This window comes from Corvus kubaryi, unplaced genomic scaffold, assembly GCF_017639235.1.
Source record: "Corvus kubaryi isolate FWS band 111438036 unplaced genomic scaffold, C.kubaryi_AGA036_p1.0 split3-73, whole genome shotgun sequence".
In the NCBI taxonomy this organism is placed as follows: Eukaryota; Metazoa; Chordata; class Aves; order Passeriformes; family Corvidae; genus Corvus; species Corvus kubaryi.
The window spans coordinates 1,217,271-1,243,483 of record NW_024582091.1 but is presented as its reverse complement, the minus strand read 5'-3'; the positions used below and the strand labels follow the sequence as shown (position 1 = coordinate 1,243,483).

The 26,213-nt window shown below is 39.9% G+C and overlaps 1 protein-coding gene across 5 annotated transcripts in view; it reads right to left on the bottom strand.

Annotated features, from left to right (window-relative positions):
* Positions 1 to 26,154, bottom strand: part of ARHGEF10 (Rho guanine nucleotide exchange factor 10) — a 113,494-nt gene extending 87,340 nt beyond the window's left edge. For 3 of the 5 annotated variants that reach the window (XM_042016874.1, XM_042016877.1, XM_042016879.1), the window contains exons 1-3: positions 26,068 to 26,153; positions 17,316 to 17,375; positions 12,380 to 12,455 (exon numbers count right to left, since the gene is read on the bottom strand). In XM_042016874.1, coding sequence (XP_041872808.1) covers positions 12,380 to 12,416 — 37 coding nt within the window. In that variant the 5' untranslated portion in view covers positions 12,417 to 12,455; positions 17,316 to 17,375; positions 26,068 to 26,153. Of the gene's footprint in view, positions 1 to 12,379; positions 12,456 to 16,720; positions 16,804 to 17,315; positions 17,376 to 26,067 lie in introns of all 5 variants that reach the window. The other 2 variants (XM_042016876.1, XM_042016875.1) reach the window with 2 other exon arrangements.
* Positions 26,155 to 26,213: the final 59 nt, after the last annotated feature.

The window sequence follows — 26,213 nt, the reverse complement described above, 5'->3', positions numbered from 1 at the left end:
ATGCTGGCTAACCATAGGTTACAAATGACATACTAAGGAAAAACAGAAGAAAAATCTAGAAAATGTAGTTTTGACCATGTAGTCAACATATTTATGAAAAAATAACAATTTTTAAGGAAATTCCCACCAGTGAGAGCAGTCTGGCTTGTTATTTACTTCTACACTTCTTTTTTCTATCAGTTATCAACTATTAATATCTAGTTTTCCAAATAATTACTTTTACTTTGAAGCAATTGCTGTTTAATGGTTTGAGGTATACGCATTTCTCTAATACAGTCTGTTTAATTCCAATTAGCAATATAAAACTGCTGTATCATCTGGCAATACCTTGGACCAAAAGCTCTTTAAAAGTAATTGGGAACTCTATGAAGCAGAAGGCAGCCAGACACACCCTGGAGACCTAAAACAGGAAGCATGGGATTCCACTTCTACAGAAAGAAAACATACAGCTTGGGTGCATAAACTGACTATCATACTAAAGAAAAGCTGAAAGCTAACCAGAGCAAAAGTTTGGGTTTTTAGGTCTTCGATCATTCTAGCAACATCTTTCTACCAGGCTGACACATTCTGGTTAAGAAGTTAGCAAACGATTTTACTTCATTTTTGGATCATGTTTTTTCCTCCACCTTGCCAGCAATTGTACATACTTCCTAGACTGAACCTTCAAATGACTTGGCAAAGGGATGCCTAAATCCTGGATCACTGTTGTTCTGTCTGTCCAGGCTGAACAACCCTTTGTCTAGCAATGTCAAAACTCAAGCACTGGCTGGCACCCCGCAAAAGCACCACTTAGAACACCTAAAGGCATCTGACTTCCAACAGATGCTGACACAGAGCTGTTCATACACTCAGCCCACCTCCACAGCAACAGCCCAGGCAGGGATCATAAGATGCATGCAGCTCCAGGAATCCAGTTGTCCTTTTGGACACACTGCCAAAGGTTTCTTTTTCCCAACAATTATAACTCCATCTAACACTCCAAGAATGGAGTGCAACCTGTTCACACATTTAAAAATAACTAAGATTTAATTATTTGTTTCTTCCACTTGATGAATTCTGGACAAAGAAACAAACTAGGTATTACATTTTACAGCAATTTACTGTATCTTTTACTAAAAAAGAAAAATGTATAAACTAGAATAGGATGGTTATGTCCCGTAAATCCAGGACAATATTGGAAATATTCTGGATTTCAGCTGGCTTCTCACTTCCTCATTTCTTTGGTTACCCCTTTGCCCAGCCTAAAGAGAACTATTCAGATAGATTGATTTGTGAACTAAGCATAATATATCAAAAATATGACAAATCCATTACCCCAGCAACTAATGAGGAGGGAGTTTTAAAGCATCCCCTTTCTTAGTATTTCTTTTAATTATTGTTTGAACACATCTTGATCCTATTTGCCCTACCACAGTAAGGTCCTGTTTTAGCTCAAAAAAAACCCCTGTGGAATTCAAACAAACTCATGAAAACAGTAATTCTTACATCACGGAACTCTCAAAAATCCTGTTTTACAGTACCCTTTTAACACACCTTGTACCAGAAATTCTATCACCTTAGTGGATACTGGGCAACAATGGTGTTTCCTTGGGACCTTTCAGTTCAACAGCCTCAGAGCCCTTTTCACTGCCTCCTTTCATTAGCCATGGAGAGGGAAGGAAGCTCTGCCTTGGCTGCAAGACTGGTCAAAGAAAACCACTGATGCCATGAAGATTTTTGCCTTTTCTTTTATACCCCTGTTATATCTTTTTTTACAGCTTCTGTATTCTTAGTGCTTTTTGCCTACATTCTTGGACTTGTTTGTCAAGCTGAGAGACTAAACATTTTAGAAGCTTTGTAGTTAGACATCAGTGTGCCCCAGATCCCAAAATCCTCTCCAGAACACATTCTGTAAACTAAGATAGAACCATCCAGGGGAAGGTTCCTTGGGGAGGGGGGCTCACTCAAGCCTCTCATTGGGGAATTTTTGATAGATATGCTAATTAGTAAAACCTATAATGTTATACCAGATCTTTTGGGTGTGCATTTTGGTGCATTTGACCTGGACGTGTGCACCTAAGGATCCTTAAAATAAATCCCAAGGTAAAATCCCTTTTCCCCTTCTATCTGCGTTTGACTCTTGATTTTAAGACCAGGAAAAGGCATCACCGCCACAAACAAACATCACTATTCAGACCTTCAGCCAGCCCACATGGAAGTCAGGAAGGAATTTCTTCCCATATAAAGCACCTTGTGTCATAGATTAGCAAGCATAGTCCTGGAAGGGATGTCCTTGCTAAGGGGTGCTTACAGCATCCTCTGGGACCTGATAGAACCTATCAGCTGGCCAGTTTGAATATGGACAATTCTCTAAGCCACTTAAAGTTGTGATCACCTCTGTGATCCACATTTAAGAATAGGCAAACTCCCCCTCCAAGCTCTCTCTCGTTTCCGGCGCTGGCACAGGTGGCTGCGGGCCCCGTGTGGGGGCCAGAGGGCCCGGCCAGGCCCTGCTTGGGCCAGGCTGGGCCAGGTCACGGCCATCCTGGAGCCATGGACCTGTTCCAGCCGTGGAACCCCTCCCACTGCATTGCCGTGGGCAGCCGGAGCGGCTTGGCTCTCCCCCCTCTCCACTGCGATAAGCAACATTCAACATTCCAGCTGCAAAGCTGCAAGGCCAAGGTGAGATTAACCCTTTTACTGCTGTGAAGAGCTGAAAACCTGAGGGAAGAGAAAGAGGAGATGCTTAAAGCTGAAATTCTGTTGTGAAGCTATGATATATCAGAGTATCCCGTTGTAATTCCATGAAGATATGGGGGGGTGTAGCGTTCAACTCGTAAGCAAAAGCACCTGCGCTGAGATAGGCAGATGCTGACGCAGCTGTAATTTCATGAGAAGTTTGGACAGGGAGAGATGGAAGCGATGAGGACTTTTGCTCCATATGGGAAAGGAGAAACCTCAGTTCCTAGAGATGCTCCCAGAGATAGTCCTAAAGATGAAGATGATGAAGACCCTTTGCTCCCAGGGAAGGAGAAGGGCCTCTGTTCTTGTTTCTGAACGGCTCAACCTTAAAATTGTACCCCAGAAAACTTCAAGAGTGGACCCTCAAAAGCAGTTGTGGGAAAAGCTGCAAGTCGGGGGAAGGGACTCACATGCAGGCAGAGAGACTCCTCTTCCTAAATGGACTGAACAATATTTGGAAGTGGGCGGCTGTCTCGTTGTGATAATGTTTTCATAGCATGAGCAAGAAGAGACTTCTCTTCCTAAATGGACTGAACAAGGTTATTACGGAAGTGATAAACAGACTGAACATCTGAAGGGTTGTCTTTTCACATTGTCAATGGGAGAAGGGAGGAAGGTGGGGGGAGGAGGAGAGTTCTGAAGGTGTGGTATAATTTTTTTTCTTCTTTTAGGTCTGTTAATAAACTTCTTTATATTCTTTCAAGTTTGGTGCCTGCTTTGCATTTCTCCTAATTCTTATCTCACAGAAGATAAACAGTAATGAGTCTTTTGGACCAAACCACTACACCTTGTTAAGAATTTGTTTTGTGTATTTGGTTTCCATGGCCAGGTTTTGGTAGTGCAGGGGCTACAGTGGTGGCTACTGTGAAAAGCTGCCAGAAGCTTCCCCCATGTCCAGCAGAGCCAATGCCAGCCGGATCTGAGAGAGCTGCTGTGGGAAAATGAGCTGCATCTCAGCAAGACCCAATACAGCTAGCAAGTGTTCTTCTCATGCAAATACAAGTGGGTCACCATCTGATATAGATGGGGAAACAGCAATGCCAGCCAAAGTAAATTCTACTTCCCTTTGTGATACAGGAGACTGCTAAGATCCTCTGGACAAACTACACTTAACCAATTCACTGCTCCCAGGGCAGCACCTGCATTTCCCTCTGTCCCTCCCTGCCAACATACAGAATGGGGAAATACAGAGACTGGGTGTAGATACAAAAATGCTGCTAGCAAGGATTTTCTTGCTATTTTCTAAGCCCGTGAGAGACTTTTCGCTCTCACAGAAGAGGTGGCAGAGTTATGTAAACAACCAAACACCTGCAGCCTTGAAATGTCTTGTTTATAGTACAGTAGAAAAGTATTTTGACAATGTTTTAGGATTTTAGCCAATCACCCCCAAGGGGTGGCTGATCCTTTGTCCAATTAGACTACGAAGAGAAAAGTCTATAAAAGAGTTTGTAAAATAATTAAATAGATCAAACTTGCTGCACAATTCCTGCCTGCTGGATCTTCTCTCCTCCTCCCTACGGCTGTGGGACATGGTAATATACCCTAGGGTTGCAGTAATAACTGGGAAGTCACGCATCAGTGTTGACATCCCCATGGGCACAGGAGCACAGGCATCTCTCCTTCCAGCCCCTTGAGAAACTTCTACCAACATAAGGTTATCCAGAAACTATCATTCTTTCACCTAAACAAAGTTATTGAACTCAACAACAGACTATTTAACAGTCAGACATATTCTTGCAACAACCCTTCTTTGACCTACTAAATCATCTTCTGTATTCATTTTAATGGAAATATGACAAGGCTGGGAAGATGATTTCAACGAGGAAGAAAAAAGAAAATCTACACATAAGGTTGGAAGAGTCTTCTCCCAAAAATGTTTAACAAGTATGTTTTCCTCAGATTGCTAGGCATAGTTTCAGTTCCTCCATGTAGGAAAAGCAAGCAGCACCTAACAAATGTGTCATTCAAAAATTCATACACTTTATTTATTACAATGCAGACAAGCTTTTATCTGTGCTCATGCACAAGATAAAAGAATTATAACAATTTATTAAAAAAGTGAATCTTTCTGTAAACTCTAGAGTAGATTCATTACAGAGGTTTTAGGCATGGTTAGTGAATATTTATTGTGTTCAGTGAAACAGAAGTAAAGAACTCCAAAAATAAAAAAAAAACCCTCCATTTTTGCCAGCAATTTATCCCAGCCAGCTAATGATAGATACAAGTCCTAAAAAGGCAAAAGAAGCATAGAAAAAAAATAACTCACCCTCTTCTTACATGTTGGCTCACTGAAATTAAAACTTCAGAGCTTAGTTTCAACTGTTCATTGGAAGAATATCCAAAAATCAGTACAAATTCCTTTACAATTGTTGGGGTTTTTTTAAGCAATCAACAGTAGTTACCACCACAACCAATGATCAAGTTTTGCTGCAATCTCCTGAAAGGCCTTTATCTCATCATCATCTACTCTTTCTGATTAAGAACTACGGGTCTTGTCCCTGCACAGAGATAGCAAGTAAAGTCAAGTGTCATAGGTTAGCAAGCATAGTCCCGGAAGGGACGTCCTTGCTAAGGGGTGCTTACAGTTTCCTCTGGGAACTGATAGAACCTATCAGCTGGCCAGTTTGAATATGGACAATTCTCTAAGCCACTTAAAGTTGTGATCACCTCTGTGATCCACATTTAAGAATAGGCAAACTCCCCCTCCAAGCTCTCTCTCGTTTCCGGCACTGGGACAGGTGGCTGCGGGCCCCGAGTGGGGGCCAGCGGGCCCGGCCAGGCCCTGCTTGGGCCAGGCCGGGCCGGGCCACGGCCATCCTGGAGCCAATGGACCTGTTCCAGCCATGGAACGCCCCCCCCCACTGCCTTGCCGTGGGCAGCCGGAGCGGCTCGGCTCTCCCCCCTCTCCACTTCGATAAGAAAAATTCAACATTCCAGCTGCAAAGCTGCAAGGCCGAGGTGAGATTAACCCTTTTATTGCTATGAAGAGCTGAAAACCTGAGGGAAGAGAGAGAGGAGATGCTTAAAGCTGAAATTCTGTTGTGAAGCTATGATATATCAGAGTATCCTGTTGTAATTTCATGAAGATATGGGGGGTGGAGTGTTCAACTCGTGAGCAAAAGCACCTGCGCTGAGATAGGCAGATGCTGACGCAGCTGTAATTTCATGAGAAGTTTGGACAGGGAGAGATGAACCAGATGAGGACTTTTGCTCCAAACGGGAAAGGAGAAAACCTCAGTCCGTAGAGATGAACCAGATGAGGACTTTTGCTCCAAATGGGAAAGGAGAAAACCTCAGTTCCTAGAGATGCTCCCAGAGATAGTCCTAACGATGAAGATGATGAAGACCCTTTGCTCCCAGGGAAGGAGAAGGGCCTCTGTTTTTGTTTCTGAACGGCTCAACCTTAAAATTGTACCCCAGAAAACTTCAAGAGTGGACCCTCGAAAGCAGTTGCGGGAAAAGCTGCAAGTCGGGGGAAAGGACTCACACGCAGGCAGAGAGACTCCTCTTCCTAAATGGACTGAACAATATTTGGAAGTGGGTGGCTGTCTCGTTGTGATAATGTTTTCATAGCATGAGCAAGAAGAGACTTCTCTTTCTAAATGGACTGAACAAGGTTATTATGGAAGTGGTAAACAGACTGAACATCTTAAGGGTTGTCTTTTCACATTGTCAGTGGGAGAAGGGAGGAAGGTGGGGGGAGGAGGAGAGTTCTGAAGGTGGTATAATTTTTTTCCTTCTTCTTTTAGGTCTGTTAATAAACTTCTTTATATTCTTCCAAGTTTGGTGCCTGTTTTGCATTTCTCCTAACTCTTATCTCACAGCAGATAAACAGTAATGAGTATTTTGGACCAAACCACTACATCAAGTCACCTTAAAGACCAGCTGAGTCAACAGAAAAAAAACCCAACAAAACAACTACATCTTATTATTCAGAAGGAAAACACCAAATACGCGCCAAAGAATGAAGTCACCTACCAAGAAAACAATAACAGTAACATAATTTAACATGTTCTAAACAACTAGCAAAGTTTTTACCATTTTTCTTCAAAATAAAATGAGATATAATTATATCTATGTACACTGTGTTTTCTTTGTGGCTGCTAAAACCAGAAATAAGCCATTTATTCATCTATTTATTTCCTTTCTATTTTTTGTTTTTCCCAACACTTAAATATACTTGGCTAGAAGAAAAAATACATCATCCATAAATGGTTTTTGCAAAGGGAATTTTCTTGTTAGTCTTCATTACACAGCTTGTCTGAATTGTCACATAAAATAATTGATCCTTACCTTAAACAATGCATTTTCCTTCATTTACTGAGAGAAATGTGACCTTCAGAAATAAATAAATTGTTCTGTTACAGATGGGATGTCAGACACCAGCAAGCTATTGCCAGTTTCAAAAACAAGGAGCTATTCATAACTACAATTCATATTCTGTTCTCATTCTTCTGAAATCTTGGCTCCCTTTTTGCAATCATTTGTAACTGTCTGTATGCTGAAAATAGATACCTAACAATATTGTTTAGTCCAAGACCAACTCCTTTCATATCTGCAGTTTAATTTAAACAACGTCTTATTTTCCCAATCACAGTAAATAAATACAATCATAGGGTCTTCTACAGTCTTTATTTTCAGAAACTAAATCATAAAACATGCAAGTGTTTCCCTTGCCGGTATTTAAAAAGCCCAATTTAACCACCTCTTGTCTCAGTCAAAAAATTAGCTTTTTAGAACTGTTAAAACACAAATAAACTATGAAATTTTGCACTAAATAGTGGAAAAGGTAACTAAATAATCTGAAAGAAATACATATAGGACACAGAATAAAAAGCAGCTCCCACAGCAGAGAAATACAGTCATCTCTGCAGCAAAACACAGCAGCAGTCCAGCAGCTCCTTACTAGAGCTAATAAAAATTCTTTTATTTGTTGGTGGGGTTTTTGTTTGGTTTCAGGTTTTTGGGGTTGGTGGGTTTTTTTGTTTGTTGGTGGGGTTTTTTGTTTGGTTAGGGATTTTTTTCTTATAATATGTAAGGTCATCCCAGTGGAAACTTTTACGAGAGCACAGTTGTTTCTACTTCACTCTTACCCAAGGACTCAGGCCAGACTTCCTTCTCAGGGACAGAGGAGCAAGGACTATTTTAGTGTTCTGGCCCTGACAGGGAAACAACAAAAAATAACTGCGGAAAGACACAATCACAGCACTCAATTGCATACAGGATATCCAGATTTAAGTCCTTGGATTCCTTGCTCTACATGTCTCCATATCAGGAACAAAGAAATATCCCACTCATAGCTCTAGAGAGCTGATTTTTTTATATAGAAAGGTGTACAAAATGCTTTTACAATTGGTGTCTAGGAGATATTTTTAGTCTACTTCCAGTTTTAGAAAAAAACAACTTCATTTCATTGAAGAACATCTTAAATCCCAAACTTCGGCATGACAAGGTTTCTCATCTAGCTTTACCCAAGGCACTGGTGACAATGGTGTAGTTGAGTGAACATCCAGCTCTCCACTACACTTGGTCCTTAAGGACACTTCTCATGCTCCTCAAATGAAGAGTTATAATTGATTCTCTCTCAGTAAAGAGAGTATTTGCCAGTAATATGAAGACTATGCATTCAAATAAATTCTCACAATGTCCTAGTACAAACACTGAAATTTCAGTATTTCACTTTAAAATTTTAACATATCTTTTACATTAATTTTCTAAAATTGGGAAACAAAATAAAAGTATACTCAGTATGATAAAATATACCCAATGCTTTTTAATAGTTTTCACAGAGAAATCATATGAGGCATAGTGCCATGTACCAGAAAGAGTGAGAGACAGACATATTAAGAGATGATGAAAATCCAAAACTAAGCCTCCTTGGCATAGAAAGTACACCCCACTCCCTTCCCCCAAGTCTCCCTTGTGCAAAAAGCTGTTTCTCAGGTATCCATCCTGCCAGGCAAACAAACATGGCTTTCCTTTGGAAACAGGCCCTGATAAACACCTCTCAAGCCCTCACTTAAAGAAAAGGACTTCCACTTTGCAAGATCACCAGATGTTTTCCAAGTAGAGGAATGAAAAACTGCCAGACATGACATCTCCTAATAAAGCAGTAATAGCACAAGTACAGGCCATCACACATAAACACCATCCTAACATTAACATCCAGTCCCAGCTGTTCAGAGTGAAGGTTAAGTCCTCTACAGGAGAGACTCAGTGTGATTCCAAATTCTCAGAACTACCAGCTTTGTAATTCCTCCCTCCATAGTCTGCAGTCCACAGTATATCCTCTTCTTGTCTAAATGGGTTTGGTTAAGGACACTCCCTTACAACAACCAATTAAAAGCATGATTATAACTTACAGCCACAATAAAAGTTGCCATTTTCATTTAGCTTTTAAGAAAGGATTTTTTGTTGTTGTTGACAGAACAAGAATCATCCTCTATTTTATTCCACAAGATAGCCATGGAATTCTTTTCTGTAAGAAATCCTAAATGTCTGCACTTCATGCCTAAATTCATATGTACAGACACACTAAAGCAGGGAACATGAGCTAGTACTACCACCTCAAGTATCCATTTTGGAAGTGCTTCTTTGATTTTGCTCTTAGACAAGGAAGCCTTTGCATCTACCCCACTCCAACTGCTCCCTGGTTGCTAAACCATACATTCCCTCAACATACATAGAGAAAAACACAGGAAATTTTTAATCCTGGCTAATCCATGGCTAAAAGCAGCAGCTCTTTTTAAAGCAATCTAGAGGACAGAACACACAGGCAATAATTTTTCCAAGTTACTCACTACTTGAATTTGCTCTGAGGTAGGAAAAGGTAACTAGCACAGACTCGCCACTACCTGATTAGCATGAATGGAATGTCCAAACACCTATGAACAGACAAGTTGCATAAGCATAATAAATGAAAACAAATAAAATATGTTACATTCCATTCTTTTATCACATGTTGTTTTTCCTTATCAAGTAGTGGCAGAAGCAGCTACACTACTGACCTTTACTGTATCTTAACTTAAACAAGGTAGAGATTCAGATGGCTATGGCTAATGAAAACACATTATTTAACCCTGGAGCTTTCATCTATTTTCTTACAACTTCCCCGTGGCAAAGATGAAGGTTTATTGCTATTCTTCCCCTTTGTATGTATTAGGATTGATACAAACAAGTTTGGAGAATTTACCTGGCAAAACCATAGAAAACTTACTCGACAAGACTAAAGCTGAGATTTATAGTGCAAGGTATACACTTGTAGAGAGAAAGGAGCCCACATGACTTTCAGCACTACAGCTACCTTTGTTAGGACAAAAAAAATAAGTAAACAAAAAAATTCCCAAAACATCATAAGAACTTTTTTTCTTTTAGAAAAAGCAATTGATTTCATCTGTGGGCCCAGTGTGGGATTTTAGAATCATTATGCAAAAAGTAAAAAAAAAAAAAAAAAAACAAAAAAAACCCTTAATGGTATATCAAAGGTTTCTGGACTCAATAGGAATCGCACCCTCACTCTGAGCTAGGATAACCCACCAAAGTGCCCACTGTCTGAAGGCACTGACAGGTGCTGCTCACCCCTCCTGAACATACCCATGGATGGCCAGTGTATATGCATGCAAAATAAACCTTCAATTATTAGTTGTTAGGTGTATTTGCTGTCATACTTGGCCCTAAAATCCTCACTTCTTTTCCACCTGCAAAACAGGTCATGAGAATTATCTAGAAAGTGAACTAAAATGTCTTTTAGTGTAATTATTAAAATGTATCTTCACTGATAATCCCTTTAATATGGTTTTAAGAGAGTTAGCAATGGTAAACTAAAAAAATATACAAGTTCCACTAGTTTCAGACAAAGTTTTTTGAGATGAGAGAGAAATCACAGAATATTCTGAGTTGAAAGGGACCCACAAAGCTCATCAAAGTCCCACTCCTGGTTCTGCACATGATCACCCCAGAATCATACCATGTGCCTGAGAGCATTAACCAAGCATCTTGTGAATTTTGTCAGGCTTGGTGCTGGTCTCTGGGGAGCATGTTCCAAATCCCACCCCCAAAAAAAGTAACAATTGACATTGACACAAGACTGGGTAGAGGAGAATCTCAATTTATGTTAAATCTAATGCCAGCCTATTAAGAACTGACATGTCTGAAAATAAGGACATGATACACATAGTTCTACATGTCACAAAAACCTTTGCAGAGAAAGAACTTGAATTCCGGAATCATAGTTAACTGTGTCACCCTGAAATCTTGTCAAGAGTATCCCACGAGCTGAAATGCTGCACAGAGTTGGAGCTGTTGCCGCAATTATTGGCTGTCTTTGAAAAACGGCAACCTCCTCTCAAGTGAAAATATTGATTCCTTAGGGATGACTCTTCCCCTACAGCACTACACTGCTTTGGAGATGGATTATCCAGTAGAGACAGTTTCACAGTAACTGTCACTAAACAAAACTGAACTGAATTCAGGGTCCTGACCACATGGATTAGGACATGGACAGCCAAGGAATTGTTGCCAACAATAACCTCAGTGGTATCTCAGAGCATAAATGAAACTGCCAATAACGTTGGCCAGAAATCTAACCCATTAAAAGGTGATTACACAAGTTTCTCCTTCTTTCACATTCCCAGCTCTCTAGATAGTATCTAGTAACAGACCTCTGTGGCAGTACCTAAACAAAAGAGAAAGCAGTCCTGATCTACAATGACAATTCCCAAATTCCTAAAGAGTTACGGCTACACAAAAATAAGATTAAAAATCCTTTTATATTCAAATGGCTTTATGTAAATTCTGTATAAACAATAAGTGAAATGTCCTATAGGCAATAATGTATATTATTTATTTATATTAATATATACATATATCAATGTACGTAATAAAGTGTAAGTCCATAAGTAATATTGTCCTATATAAGGAATGGAAAATATTTTACAGAAAAATCACTATCTGTACAAACTATAATAGCAACTTAACTGAAATAAGAGCAGCTGTACTGAGTTCAACCACAGGTCTCCATAAATTTATGTTTGGGGATGATCAGATCAAGCACTTCTATGAAGTCTCCCAGCACCCAACTACCAAAAGCCAAATCCTGTTAAGTATTAAAATACGTAGTAGCAAGCACAATGATGTGCTTACAGGAAATCAAACAGCATAAAAAAATCGCCACATGCAATGTTCTCTTAGAGCATAAACACAAAAGGCAGTGACACAGTGTCTTTGTAGATCCTACCTTTGTGCCTTCAGAAACCTAGGATACACCAGAGGCCATCCAGCTACCAGCATACAGCAGGCAAGGGGCACTGAGTGTAAACTTTACAAAGTGAACCCCTTAGTCCAGCACCCATAATACCCTTCCATAAGTGTCTGTGCTCTGATTACACAGAGTTGCCATAGAAAACACATTTTCAGGTTTGGGCTGCAAAGACCAATTGCTTACAGGTTTCTTCCCATCATGCTCTAACTACACCAGCAAGTGAAGTTCAAGAACAAAACAGGGTAGATGACAGGAGCTCATATTTCAACAGAATACCACTGGGACCAAGCCTTAGGGTGATAAGGGGAAAGGGAATGCTGCAGAGGTAAAATCACTGCTGGGAAGATAATTAAATTCTTACAGAAAAATTGGCTTTAAACTCCAAACTATTTCAATTACCTTCTGGTGGTGGGGGAGGGAAATCATCTGTGTCCATTGTAGTGTATCCACCGCACCTTTAGCAGACTGGGAAACTCTGCAAAAATGAAGGGAACATGTTTTGTAGATGAACACAATTTCCAAGTATTGAGACACTCCTTTTCAGTTTGGCCAAGCTCATTCCTATTAGCTAATACCATTATGGAAGAGAGGAAATGTGCCTGGCTTCTTGCTTCCATATGAATACAGTACAAATTTTTATGCACACAGCCCTCAATATTGGAACCAATTCTTTTAATGATCTCAGTAAGCCAGCTGAGGAAAGACGAAGTTTTTAAACTATTTTGTACTCTGCAGTTCCCACTGTGACAATCACAAGGAGATTACTAAAACATGCTACTTCAATATCTGTTTGGAGTATATATTTCACCTCAAAATCTTCATGAAGGGGTGAAGGATAAAAATTCTAGGAAGCTTATCAGTTTTCATGATACTTTTCTCTATTAAGCAATCAGAAATAACAAGTTTTAACTATACACTTTGTACACAGCTTCTTTCCATTGGTTGTTTTGCCAGTCTTAAAAATTCTGCTTTAATCCCTTTACTTCCACCTTTCCTAAGGAGAGTGAAGTACTAGCAACCAGGTTCCTGAGCATCTTTTCTTTCATCCTCTTTTCTCAAATGCCATTGATCTCATGTTTTAAGGAAAAGAGTAACTCTACAAAGCATTCCCATACTTTGGTACTGAATACACAACTAGAGAGAGCAAAGCCCAGAACCCATGAGAGACATCATCCCTCCTTCTGCATAATGCTGCTTAATAGTGACATTTCAGTATTATCCAGAAGGAAAACCTATTGTGCTAAGCAATGTACATGCTCTGCCCCCAGCCCATTTTCACTCTAACTCAAGAGAAAGCATGTCAAAAAGACAAATTTCAGAACAAGGCTTAGGAAGAAAAGTAAGTTTCCAAAAGCTACAAAAGACAGTGGAAGAGCCAATGCTGAATTTTCTGCCCTGCACTTGAGTAGCCTATAGATGTTAATCTGAAGAAGTTACCTCGTCTGCTGGCAACAGAACAGCTCAAGACCTTGGAAGTCTCCACAGCCCAAATATGAAAAGATTAAATTGAAGGGGACAGTGAAATTCAAGGTACAGTGGCAAAATATTAAACTAAATGGATCAGAACACAGAGGTCAAATCAACTGCCACTTACAGAAAAAGTGGCAGAGAATGAAAAAAAAAAAAGCTTCAAAAAAGGATCCAACCCTAGGAGGCACCAAGCAATTTACCTCCCTAACACCAGATTTCCAAGGGCAAATTATCAGGACAGATGTGCCAGGAAGGATAACAACTCTGGTAATGCAAGATCCTATTATGATGAGACAATTCATAACAACTTCATTTATTAACCATACAAAATTCCCTTTTAATTTAATTTAAACTGTCTTAAACTTTGGTAATTCTTAATCCAGTCCTAGTCAAAATCAAGTAACTTCAGAGCCAAGGCTCAGAAAGAATTCACCCAAGTATTCAACATCTGCCTATAACACAAAAAAAATCCATTATGTGCTTTCACTATACAGTGTTCCTTCTAAAGCTTCTCTACAATTTACATCTGCAGAGCTCCAAGGCATGTTCCAGCTTACAGATATCTGGAATGCATCCTGCCACACCAAAACTGTCAGCCAAAACAAGCGATAGTTATGGTTTGAAGAAAAGGCCATTTTTCTTTATTTTTTTAAAGCTGCTCATGACTGGAGCATAGGTTTTCAAGTGTGAAACATGTAATAGCCAGCAAACCTCTGAAAGTGAGTCTCAGCCCCTTTCCCAAATGCATTTTACGAGAGTAGCTAAAAGGCTTTCAGAATGAATTTTTTTCTTTAAATGCATGATGCAAGCTTTTAAACATCTATCAAAGTTAACTTCAACAATGGTTTTATAAATCAATTCCTTCATCACGAGCAAATACTAACAAGACAGAGCTGAGACATGCAGCTTGATTTCCATTTTGATCTAGCTTACAGTGACATGCTTCAAATTACACAAGAATTGTGTAAAGGAAGGACACAGACCCAGTGTTAAGAGTCCTACCCGCTGACCTGCTTGCTCCCATCTGAACAGTGCAGTTATTCACAAGAAGAAAGATACACTTTCTCACTTAAGAATGCCTTAGGGGTTGATTTATACATTACATTAACTCATCTTGAAGTTCCACATATTTTTCTCCACTTTTTAGATGCTGAGAAAAACCCTGCAGCAGGAAAGAGAGCTTGTGTATTACAGATTCCATTAATACCCTCCACAAAAGAAAATAATTGCCATTTCATGTAGCAGACAGCACATTTACGAAGGATCTCTAATAGCACCATATTTCAAAGAAAAGTTTTTCACTCTTCTTTTGAGAGGCACAGGAACTAACTCAAGTTAAAGATGTTTAAATCAAGATTAAGGCAGATGATTTAATTTGACTAGCAGCATATGGTACATTTGCATTTGTAGCTCAAGTGCCTTTCCCATTGATTCTCCTGCTAACAGAGTTACATAGCACAGCTTATAGGTGCATTTAGACAATTAACAGTAAAAATCAAAGCTCAAATTAAACTGAAAGGGACCTCAGAATGCTGTGTCATACACTCAATACAGGTGTTTTCAAAATTAAATCAGGTTGCTCATGGCCTTTGTCCCTCCAAGTTATGAAACCCTATGAGGGTGGAGGTTTCACCACACCCCAGAGCATCCTGCTGCTGAGCTTAACCAGAAACCCCAGGAAGGGTTTTTCCCATAAGTCCAACTGGAGTTAGCCCTGCAGCAGCTTGCAGCCATTGCCTCTCATTCTCCTGCTGCACACCCCTGAAAAAAGCCTGGCTCCACCTTCTTTCTAACCCTGCCTTCGGAAGCAGAGGACTACAATTCAATCCCCCTCAGTCCTTTCTTCTCAAAATGACACAAACCCAAAGGTTTCCCTCAGCCTCTCCTGATCTCTCCCCACTCCCAACCATAGCAGTGGCCTTTACTGGACTTGCTCCAGTTTGCCAGTCTCTCTCTTGTACTGAGGCCTCACAATGAACACCGAATTCCAGATGCAACATCGAGACCACTGAGTATATATTACTTGGTTTAATATAAAATTACATTTAAAAAATTAACAGCTTTTAAGACACAGAATATTAGGATGTTGTTCCAAATGTATTTTAAGAACTGCAAAGAAAAGAATCCCTATTAAACATGAAACACGTATGCTATTATATTCACGTGTGTTCCATCTTAAAATTATAAATATGAATAACTGAACAACTGCTGTGATCTACTCAACATGACAGAGGTTATAAAAATATGGAGCTTTTCTCCCCCGTATAACATTGTTTTCTCAAACACAGTATAACCTCTGTTTAATGACTTAAACTGCAGCATTCCAGACTGAACAGCAATCACAGGAACACAGAGACAGAAAGAAGTTCTCAGAGTTACCCAGCTAAAAGTTTAACATTTCCCACTGGCATCCAGATGTGAAACAAGCTCACCTGACTCAGTGCTCATCACCTCCTTTGCTTCAGATGTGGGTAAAGATAGCAGTGACTGCTATGGGCCACAGAGGTTGTCTACAGATTGTCTCCTTTCCCTCTCTTTCCCCGTATTTCCCCTGTGCGCCCAACATACAGCAGATGCGGGAGAGGCCAAGGAGCTCCTGGACACCTTTAACAAAGGCAGCTGACCCGCTCTGGTCAAAACATTGGCCCTCACTTCCCATGCCTACTTCCTGATGTTTTCATCTGGTCCTTTCCTGCCAAACTGTTAGGAGGAACAGGTAATTCTTACTCATATTTACAGATTGGAAGAGGAAACATAGTATTCCAATTTTTTAAGTTCCCAGTTTACCTGCCCACTTATATCTGAACCCATCTATCTAGGCAAACCCCAACTATTCCAAGCCTAAGGAACTACTGTTATTAAAAAAAAACCCCTACTTGTAGCACAGTAGCATGCTTTTATTCCAGATGTTTAGCTAGTAACTTCCTAGGTTTGGCACTAAAAATCAGGCATAATCATATTGAATGTATGGATTTTGAAAGAAAAAAAACACAAGTCCCTTATTATACTGCAATATATTCAGTTCCTGACCAAGTTTGCAAAGCTTTCTAAGTTTTAAGTTGATATATAAGAAAAAAATTTAAAAAGTAATTAAAATACCACATTAAAACCAGATGTTCATGGGCCATGTTTCTAATGCAGAGAAGTCCCGCATAGTTAAAGCGGTCAGATCTCCAGTGGCACTCACACCAGAAACCAGAATCGTCCAAGTGTGAAACTGTCCCTAAGGACAGCTCCCAACACTTCAAATTTTCCACCAACTACACTCACCTTTGACCATGGAAGCTGGTACTGAAGGAAGTGGGAGTCTATGATGTTCTACAGCAGACCTCATAACCTCAGAGCGCTAATACCTGCAAAATCTTTGAGACTGAAATTCTGATTCCACAACAAAGGGCAGTTTCAGCAAAGGAAAGAAAGGCAAAGGCACTTTTATACTCATCCAAAGACCACGGAATAATGTCAGCATTCCTCTCTGAGATTCAGTTTTCCTTTCTCCTAACCTCTGGTAACTCCTTTTGCCTCTAGGCTAGACTAGGCTTCTCAGCTATGTCTGTGTATCTCATTTTGTTCAATGATTTCCTCTAATTGTGGAACAAACAGCAGACCGTCCGTTCTCAGCTAAAGGACTACAAATACTGATCAACATCTGCATTTCCACTTCAACAAAACTATTTTCCAACAGTCACTACTTGTGCAGAAGTCACAATGCAACAAAAATGGGACGGACACAAACTCTGCCAAAACTACAAGGCAGCACAGCATTCAGACCTGGGGGTCTGAATCCACTGAGCTCCCAAAGGGCAGATGCTGCCAAGCTTTTTCAGCTCTATCACCCTAAAAACTGCAAAGGTGACTCACATACCTTCTCTTTAGGGCGTGTGCACTGTAACTGCAGCAACATCAGGATTCTTCATTCTTAACACTGCAGAGAGAATGAACATTTTATAACAGGAAACAGAAGCTGAATCAAGGAGACAGATTTCCAATAAACTGTGACTTGTGGAGAAAGCTAAGTCCAAGCAGAAATGCAATGTCTCTGAGAAAGCCTGAAAGTCTAAAAATTAAACTAAAAAAACATCAAAACAAGAAAAGTTGCAAAGGCAAAGCCCATGAATGTTTAAAATCCCGCTGTGTCCACATCACTTAGTGAATATTGCTGTATAATGCCCAACTGAGTCTTCTTTCACCTAGAACTATAGAACTTCCACTGGGAAGTAGATCTTGCTGAAATTTAATATGAAGACTCTTCCAGCAGTGCAGAGAGATGACAAGACAGAAGAAGGCAGAAGGTAGAAGGTTAATTTCCTATTTTTTTCCTCCTGTAACTCAAGAAGGCTCTCTTAAAGACAGCAAAAATAAAAACTGATTGTACAGTTTGTTCTCCATACAAGTTATTCCTGAGAAACATAGACTTACATTTTTTTAAGAGGTGTCTACAGCAAGTATGCATGAAGCAGCCGTTCATATTATGACAGCTTCCCATGCCATGCTGTAAGCTATTAAAGAAGTCTGTATCAAAACTGGATCATTATTTCTTTTAACATATATTTGATTTTATTAATAGCTAAGAGTCCTGTTCTATACAAATTTTATTCTTAAATTTAGCAAAGAAAATTACTGAAATCACATGCAATGGAATAAAAAAGGAAGTACATAGGTTCAGGTAGAAAATTAACAGAAAGCCAAATTCCTGGCTCAGTTAAAGTTGGGGGAAATTCTATTTCTTGCAGCAATTCAAACAAGGCCAGATCTGCAGAGATGCACATTTTTCAGAATGAATGGAGAATCCACTTCAACAAAAGCTACTTTGCTTCTTTTTCTGCTTCCCTTTCTCACACCAAGCAGCATCCTGCTCAAGGCCAGAGAAAACACAGCAGCAGCAAGCCCTGAAAAAGAAGCAATCTACAGAGACATCCCAAAAACATGGCTGAAGATTGGTTTTCTAATCTTTCTTTTTAAAGGGTGTTACTTACAACATTTCTTCCCTTAGATTCCTGATCAATACATCACCTAAAGGAAGGGAAAAGAGGAAGGAAGCAAAGATTGCATTCGTAGATTTGTCCAAGGGATCCTGACCACGGTGAAATCTGCACTGTTAATTTTTAATATTTATGTTCTTCCCCCCTAGATTATTATTGCCAGGCAAATTACAGAATCACTGCTTGATAGATTCATTCATGTTGGCAGAAGGTCATGTAGTCCAACCTGCTGCTCCAAGCCAGGTCCACTACCAGGTGAGACCAGGCTGCTTTATCCACTGAGATACTGAACAATCTTTAAAGACAGACTGCATGACCGTGTCAGTTATCCTGCTGCCTCGTTTTGTTGTCCTCCTAGAAAAAAAACATTGTCCTTATATTTAGTTAGAACCACCCTTACTTCAGTTATGACCATAGCCTGTGGTCCTGCCCCCTTCCTCATAGTCTGCCAGCTGGTGGGAGCACACCGCCAGGGCCCAATGAAACTTCTTCCAGGGCACTGCTGCCACTCCTTGACATTGTAGCAGCCTTGTGCTGAACTTGCTCAGTTTTATCCACATCTCTCTTGTACTGGGGAGCGGTGTGGACACAAAACTGGATGCAATACTGCAGGTGTGGTCTGACAAGTACTGAGTGAGACGAACCCTTCCTCTCCAAGGAGACATTCCTTTCCAGGTGGGCAACCTTACCCTCCTCATTGCTGAATTACACAGAGCTCTTGCCAGCCAGCTCCTCCAACCTGCCCAGGTCCTTCTGAATGACAGCCTGGATCTCAAGCACATCCACTGCCCCCCCTTTCCCACAGTTTGGTGTCGCTTGCAAACTCCATGAGCAAGGGCTGGTGGACTTCCACTTCATACACAGTATTAAACTGGACACATCCTGTGATGGACAGCTGGTTACTAGTCTCACGTTACAACCAACCAGCCACCTTCAAAACCAACCATCCCACCAGGCTTCCATCCATCTAGCAGCACACCCACCTAGATCACAATCATATTTTGCAAAAGACCTTGCTGAACCCAACACAAGCATATGGTTTCATTAAGCTCAGTAGCAATATATTTACCATACAAATAGGAAAGCCATGACCTACAAATATTTAAGGAATGAGAAGAATATGGATAAAAAGTTATTGAAACCAGGGAAAGGAAGAGGTTCCCAAACATGCACCTAACTGTTTTTGTGAATGAGCCTTGTTCCTTCCTTTTGTCCTGGCAACTGTTTGAATACACAGAGTAAGAAGACAGGCATCACCCCAAGATTCGCAGACCATCATGGAGGTCAAGAATACCATAACAAATTGGAAGCATCTGAAGAATTAAAAGGGAACTCTGGCATCATATGCTTTAAGTCAAGAATTATCTGTTTTGCTCTGTGCCACACAAACTAGAAAACAGCATCACTGGGTCAAGACAAAGATCTTTCATGTCACACATGCAAGCAAAATAAAAATAAATGAATATTAAGAGCATTTTCCTTAATTTGTGCTATAATGTGATAGCAATCAAGTAACTTCATCTGGAAAAGAAATTTTATTTCTGCAATTTCCTTTCTTAAACTTAATTCAGATTAGTCCCTTTCAATGCTGGATATCAAGAACTACCTTAATTGGAAATATCCTCAGCAAGGTTTCTATTTTTTAATTGGAGAAGATCCTCAAATACTGCAGCATACTTCAATTGTGGTGTAAACCTACACAGGATTTAGTTGCATACATATTATTATAATACTTATGTAATTAGAATTATTATGCAGAGACTTTAGAAATGCTTTTTTATTAGGAATGCACCAAAATATCATTTAGTTTAGCAATTGTGATCACCCTTATGTGGATACAAATATGCTGCTAGCAAGAATTTTTCTTGCTTCTTCCCAGTCCTGTGAGATATTTTTCTCTCTGACAAAAGATATTAGTAGAGTTCTATGAACTATGAACACCTGCGACCTTGCAAACCTTTGTTTATAGTACAGTAGAAAAATATTTTGACAATGGATGTTTTAGGATTTTAGCCAATCACCCCCAAGGGGTGGCTGATCCTTTGTCCAATTAGACTATGAAGAAAAAAGTCTATAAAAGAGTTGTAAAATAATTAAATAAATCAATCTTGCTGCACAATTCCTGCCTGCTGGAGCTCTCTTCTCCTCCCTACCACTGCGGGATACCACGACACCCTTACATGTAAAATACAGTAATTTTGTCACAGGGAGTAGATCCCCTCCTGAAACACAGTTTCATTCTCCAGCAAATCAAGGTCTTAATATAAAAAAAAAAGCTGGGGAAATGTTATTTATGGATACAGTCAATAAAGCTTTTTTCCCCCTCTAACTGTACATTAGTCAGATATTCACCACAAAAGCAGAAAGTCTTGTTCAAACTTGCACTAAATCCGTTCATCCTAGTTTTACAAGGCATAGGTTGTCTTTCAAGATACTGAGGACAACTGATGAAAATTTCCTCTAGAAGCTGTTTCCAATAATACAAGTGAAAGGATACACTGAAATGAATATACAGTTACTACTGCTGCCTGCAAACCAAGTCCTGACAGAGTCACTTTTCCTAAACATTTTCAGCTCTTTAGGTGCTACTGTCCTTGGAAAAATAACCATGCTGTTTCTCATTGAGGACAACTTGTCCTATCTGATCATTAGAAAAGCATCCAGTTGAACAAATTTATTTCACTTGATGAATAAAGTTATTAAGAATATAAATAGAATATTATTCCTGAGTTTAAAAATACATGGAGTAAAATACAGAAATACATTTCTAATAACAAAGTTATGATGCATGCTCTAGAAAAAGAAGACTATTTTCATTGATTTTCTAACACCAAAATTTTATTCAAATAAATCAGAAATCAGGTAATGCAGCTGTTAAATCATTAATTACAGGAAGAAAGGAAAACAGTAATAGCATCTGCAAAGAACAGCCCTTGTCTTAAAAAATTTTATAATGGAAGCTAGTTTCCCACAGAAGTGTAAGTTCTGTATCTAGGCCACACATCAGCAGTCTTCACTCTTTCCTTGATTTGGAAATGATCTAGTAGACATCCTTCTTCTCAACCTTCTACAATTTGAAAGTGAAGTTTTTAAAACTCAAATGAGTCACTCCATTGCTTGCAACAATACTAAACATTAAGTATGAAATTCTAAAAGAACACTGAGGATGAGACTGTGAATGCTATAGAAAAGTGAAAAACATAAAAATGAGACATAAGCCCAAGACTCACTGTGATCCTAGCAGGAAATCTAAATATTGCCACCTACTTCAGTAAGTTATTATCCCATTTTACAGATGATGAAATAATGTTTACCCTCATTCTTGAAGTTCTTGAGATGTATAGTCTGTATCTCTGAGGAGCAAAAAATTCATGTGAATTCTGAAATTTTTTAAATGCATTTTGAGAAAAAAGAGATTACAGAAGAGAAACAAGAGTGAATATTTGACCTTGAGCTTGGATCCTAATAGTTCACATTCATGGTTCAGTCCCAAGTAACAAGTATTGTACAGTACAGTAAGTCACTGAAACAGATTTTCCCAAGATAATGCCCCTATTCAGCAGCACGTAAGTAGAACAATTTATTTTGCTCTGCTTAACTGCTTCACCCACGCATTTGACATTAAGCTTCAGGCTTCCTGACTGAGCAGTGAACATGTAGGACATAATCAATGTTGTGCAGTTATGCATCACTTCCCACAGTCTTGCTGATTCAGGCATTTCAGAATAAACATGAATCGAGTTTTTGATCTAAAAACTCAAGTTTGAAAACATATTTTTCAACTCTCGTTTAGCATTACTTGTCATCACTCCCTTAAAAACAAGTTCTACTTTTACATGTTCCTGGTTTCTAAATAACATACAGTATTTTGGTGCATGTAAAACTCAAGATTCTTTACTATAAGAAAATGACCAACAGATAAAAATGTCAAAAGAGGCTAATAATAATGCAGCAGTTTTCTTCCACAGGTATGTGACAGAACTTGAGTCACAATATTCTGCTCTCTGCAAACCACACACATATACAATGACATTACTGAGAATGATTTGAAAACAGAAAGAATATTAAGACATAGTTGTATCATGAGAATTCTGGTTTACCTTTCTCATGTGCCTCCTACCTCCTTATAATAAAGAGCCTCTTACTCTCATAATATGCCTGCAGTTTCCTCTAAGTAATTCTCAGGCTTCAGTTTATGATCCAATCCTTGAAAATTTCCAAGCATCCAGGGTTACAGCTTTTCTACTTACTAAACTACTTCTGGACTCAAAAATGAATTTACCAATATCAATTTTCTAGTTAAAGATTTAGTAACAAGAATGTATTAAAAGGAATGGGAGTGGGGAAGATGTACCTCTTATAAATGCTGATTTTAACAAAATATGATCTTAGATATGAAAAATGCCTCCTTCACATGTTGTCAAATACATACAAAATGAAAGACTAATTCATACCACTATCAATGAAACCTCATTTATTATTCCATTATAGCATACAAAATGTTCAAAAAGTACGAACAATTGCATTCAGTGTATAACACTGTAACTCCAAAGGAAGTTTCTTTAAGGTACAACTGCTGCAATAGATATTCCACAAGAAGCATCCAAGGATAGTCCAGAAAGGCACTTACAGCTCAAAAAACCATCAGGAAGCTGAACTTACCGAAAGATAGTTTTAAAAATACCTTTAAATTTAGAGATTGTATGACAACTCCACAGGATCCCCTCTAACATTCTAAAGTAAAACTGTAAAATGGAAATAACATAATTAAAGAAAGAAAAAAATGAAATAGAAGTCACTGTACATAAGCAGAAACAAAATTACTGTCCCACGTATGTAAAATGAAGAAAATAAGTACTACACATCTCATTTCTCCATCATCTACAAAACTGAGAACAGTGTACTACAGATGCACAAACAAACTGACTGCAGGTTTGCACAATGCATAAAATTCAGTCTGAAAGTCTGAATCAAAACTGGTCCTCTTTCTCCTGGACTGCAGTTTTCGCTTCCTGGCTGCTTCAGAAATAGACTGAAGGTTATAAATTTTCAACATCAGATTCTAAAAATCATTTCTAATTCATATAGAAGCAGTTAATAGACTTCCTGTTTTACAAATAAGTAACGTACTATTCTCAATTGCACTAAATTCCATTAACAATAAGTTTAACAATAGCCCTTCAGGTTTGTTGTCTTCCTCCAAATCTTTATAAACTATGCAAGGATTCCTAAACAGCTCAGAATCAACTGAAGAACTCCTCTGTTGTGGAGATTTCTTCACAGAATCATAGCATGGTTTGGATTTGAAAGGACCTTAAAAATCATCTAGGTTCCAACCCCCTTGCCATGCATGAGGCAGGGACATTTTCCACCAGACCAGGTTGCCCAGAGCCCCTGGGCAGCCCCATCCAGCCTGGCCTGGCAAGATAAAGCTTACTTTACAGTACTCTACTACGGGAAAGGATTTTTGCTGTCTACTCATGAATGAAAACATAGCCTATCTGCTAAGCATTAGCATAGCTCAGGGTCAAAGACAGTGCCTCAGCATGGAGGGAAGGAGGCAACCCCCTTTTGGGCACCTTGGTGTGCTCAGCACTGGCCTGTCAGAGCCAATAGCACGAGACCTGTACATTTGGCTTCTGCATCTCAGAGCTGCAATGCCAGACTGCACACACCCATCACACAGCACTGGGGCTCCTCTCCATATCCTGTGGAGTACCTGCTCCTGAAGCCCAAACCCATAGGATGCTGCCACGTCCCGACACTCAGCAGGAGATGATGGACAGCCCATTACTCAAGCATCTGTCTGCTTCCATGGTCCTTTCTCCTACCACATCCATCTGTGGGTATCAGCCACAGAAGCCCCATGCACTGGAAACCCAGTGCCATCACAAGACACCTGTTGTCACTCACACAGTAAGTCACATCTCTTGTACAGTGCCATAAGTAATCTAAGGAATCCATAGAATATATTTTAAAAATCTTGAAATTTCACTGTAAAGCCTTCGGAAATATCAGATTTCAAGGTAGTATCTAAAAAACTACTGTTCATAACCAGATAAACACATGTAACTAGTTCATGGAGTACTGAGCCCGAGGGTGAGAAGGAAAAAAAAAAAAAAGACAAGATGGATTAAACAAAGCAAGTCAGATTATCAAGATCAAACAGATCACCCAAGTGAAACGAATGAAGGGCCCATTGAAGAAAACAGCTGAACAGCCAGAACCTCTGCCTGAATAATGGGCAGTTGAAGTTGTAGGCACCCAACACGTCCCATGTTCAGGCAATAAACCTGTGTCTCCTGAGTGCCAACAGAAAATTTTAAAAATGCTATACTTCATTTCTACTGCAGAACAGTTGCTCGCTGGGGTTCACCAAGCAGAGTGAAGGTTTTAGGAAAAAAATTATTTTGTTTACAATAAAAATAGCCACAAACTAACACACGTTCGTATAATCTCACTGTATTTATTTAGCATGGAACAGTTTTTAAACAATATTTTTTATTTACTGACTCATGAAAAAATAACCCAACCCTATACTTCTTTATGATAACAGTTAGCAAGACTAAAAAAAAAAAAAAAAAATGCTTTTTACATTGCAATTAAACAACTTAAAACCCGCTAGCTCAAGGTAAAAGCCATGATCTTAGTATCTTTGGGAAAGAAAGTAAAAAAAAAAAAACCAAACAAACAAACAAAAAAAGAATTGAAGAAATATGTAAATGAAAGAGGAGAGAATTTATGATGGATAAAATTGTTTTGGTCAAAAATACAAGCATCACCTATAAGTCTTTCAAATAAGCCTTTGCTGTGTACACATTATTAATAGCTGCCTTTCCAAGTACTTGGTACTGCCTACTGACACAGCTTGCTAGCTCACCCGTCCAGTGCATGACTGGGCAATCTTTTAGAGCTCTTCTTACCCTACCCTGTAAGTGCAGAGCATCTTGCAAAAGCAACTACATGGTCTGGGATCACCACAAACAACTATGTAACTAGTCCAATAGTTGCACCGTTAATTACAAAGAAACCAAAGATATTTTTTAAACCTCCTCGGAAAAAAAAAATACATAAAAAGACAGTGTTACTGTGAAGTAGTGTTTTTCAGCTCTTTAAAGACAACCAATTTAATTGCAGATGCCACGTAAAAATCTGGTCGATACCAGCTTTGAAGAACGGGAAAGGAAAGAAACGCCAGCCCCCATGGGAGTTATATTTTCCATAGCCATGTCCATAGCTGACGGAGAGGGGAGGGAAGCTGGAGCCGGCAGCTCCCCATACGGCGGAGTACGAAGCAGCGCACACGCGAGAAATCCCCCGCGAAAACCTCGGGGAAGAAACTTCACCGCAGTTCAACAGCGAGTTTGGCCAAGGCGTTCTAGGCACCCCTCGTACCCTCGCTTCAGTAACCCACCTCGCACGGGCAAAACCGATTTAATGACAATCTCACACCACGAGTCCCCCTCCTCCCCCGCGGCAGCGTCCAGAGGCTGCCGCCCCGGGCCCCCGCAGCCCCAGCGAGGCAGCCCCGGCCCCTGAAGGGCGTCTCCGAACCAAACATCGAGCCCACCCTCCGAGGACCAAACTTTCCGTGACAACACCGGAGCAAGACCCCGGCGAGAGGGGAACACCCACCTCCTCCGCCGCGGCTGGAGCCGCCGCCAAATGCTCCGAGGCGGCCGCCGCCCGGCACGGCCCGCTCCGCTCCGCCCCGCTCCGCCGGGGCCCCGCGGCCGCCCCGCCGCCCGGACACGTCACTCACCCCGCCGCGGAGCTCGCGC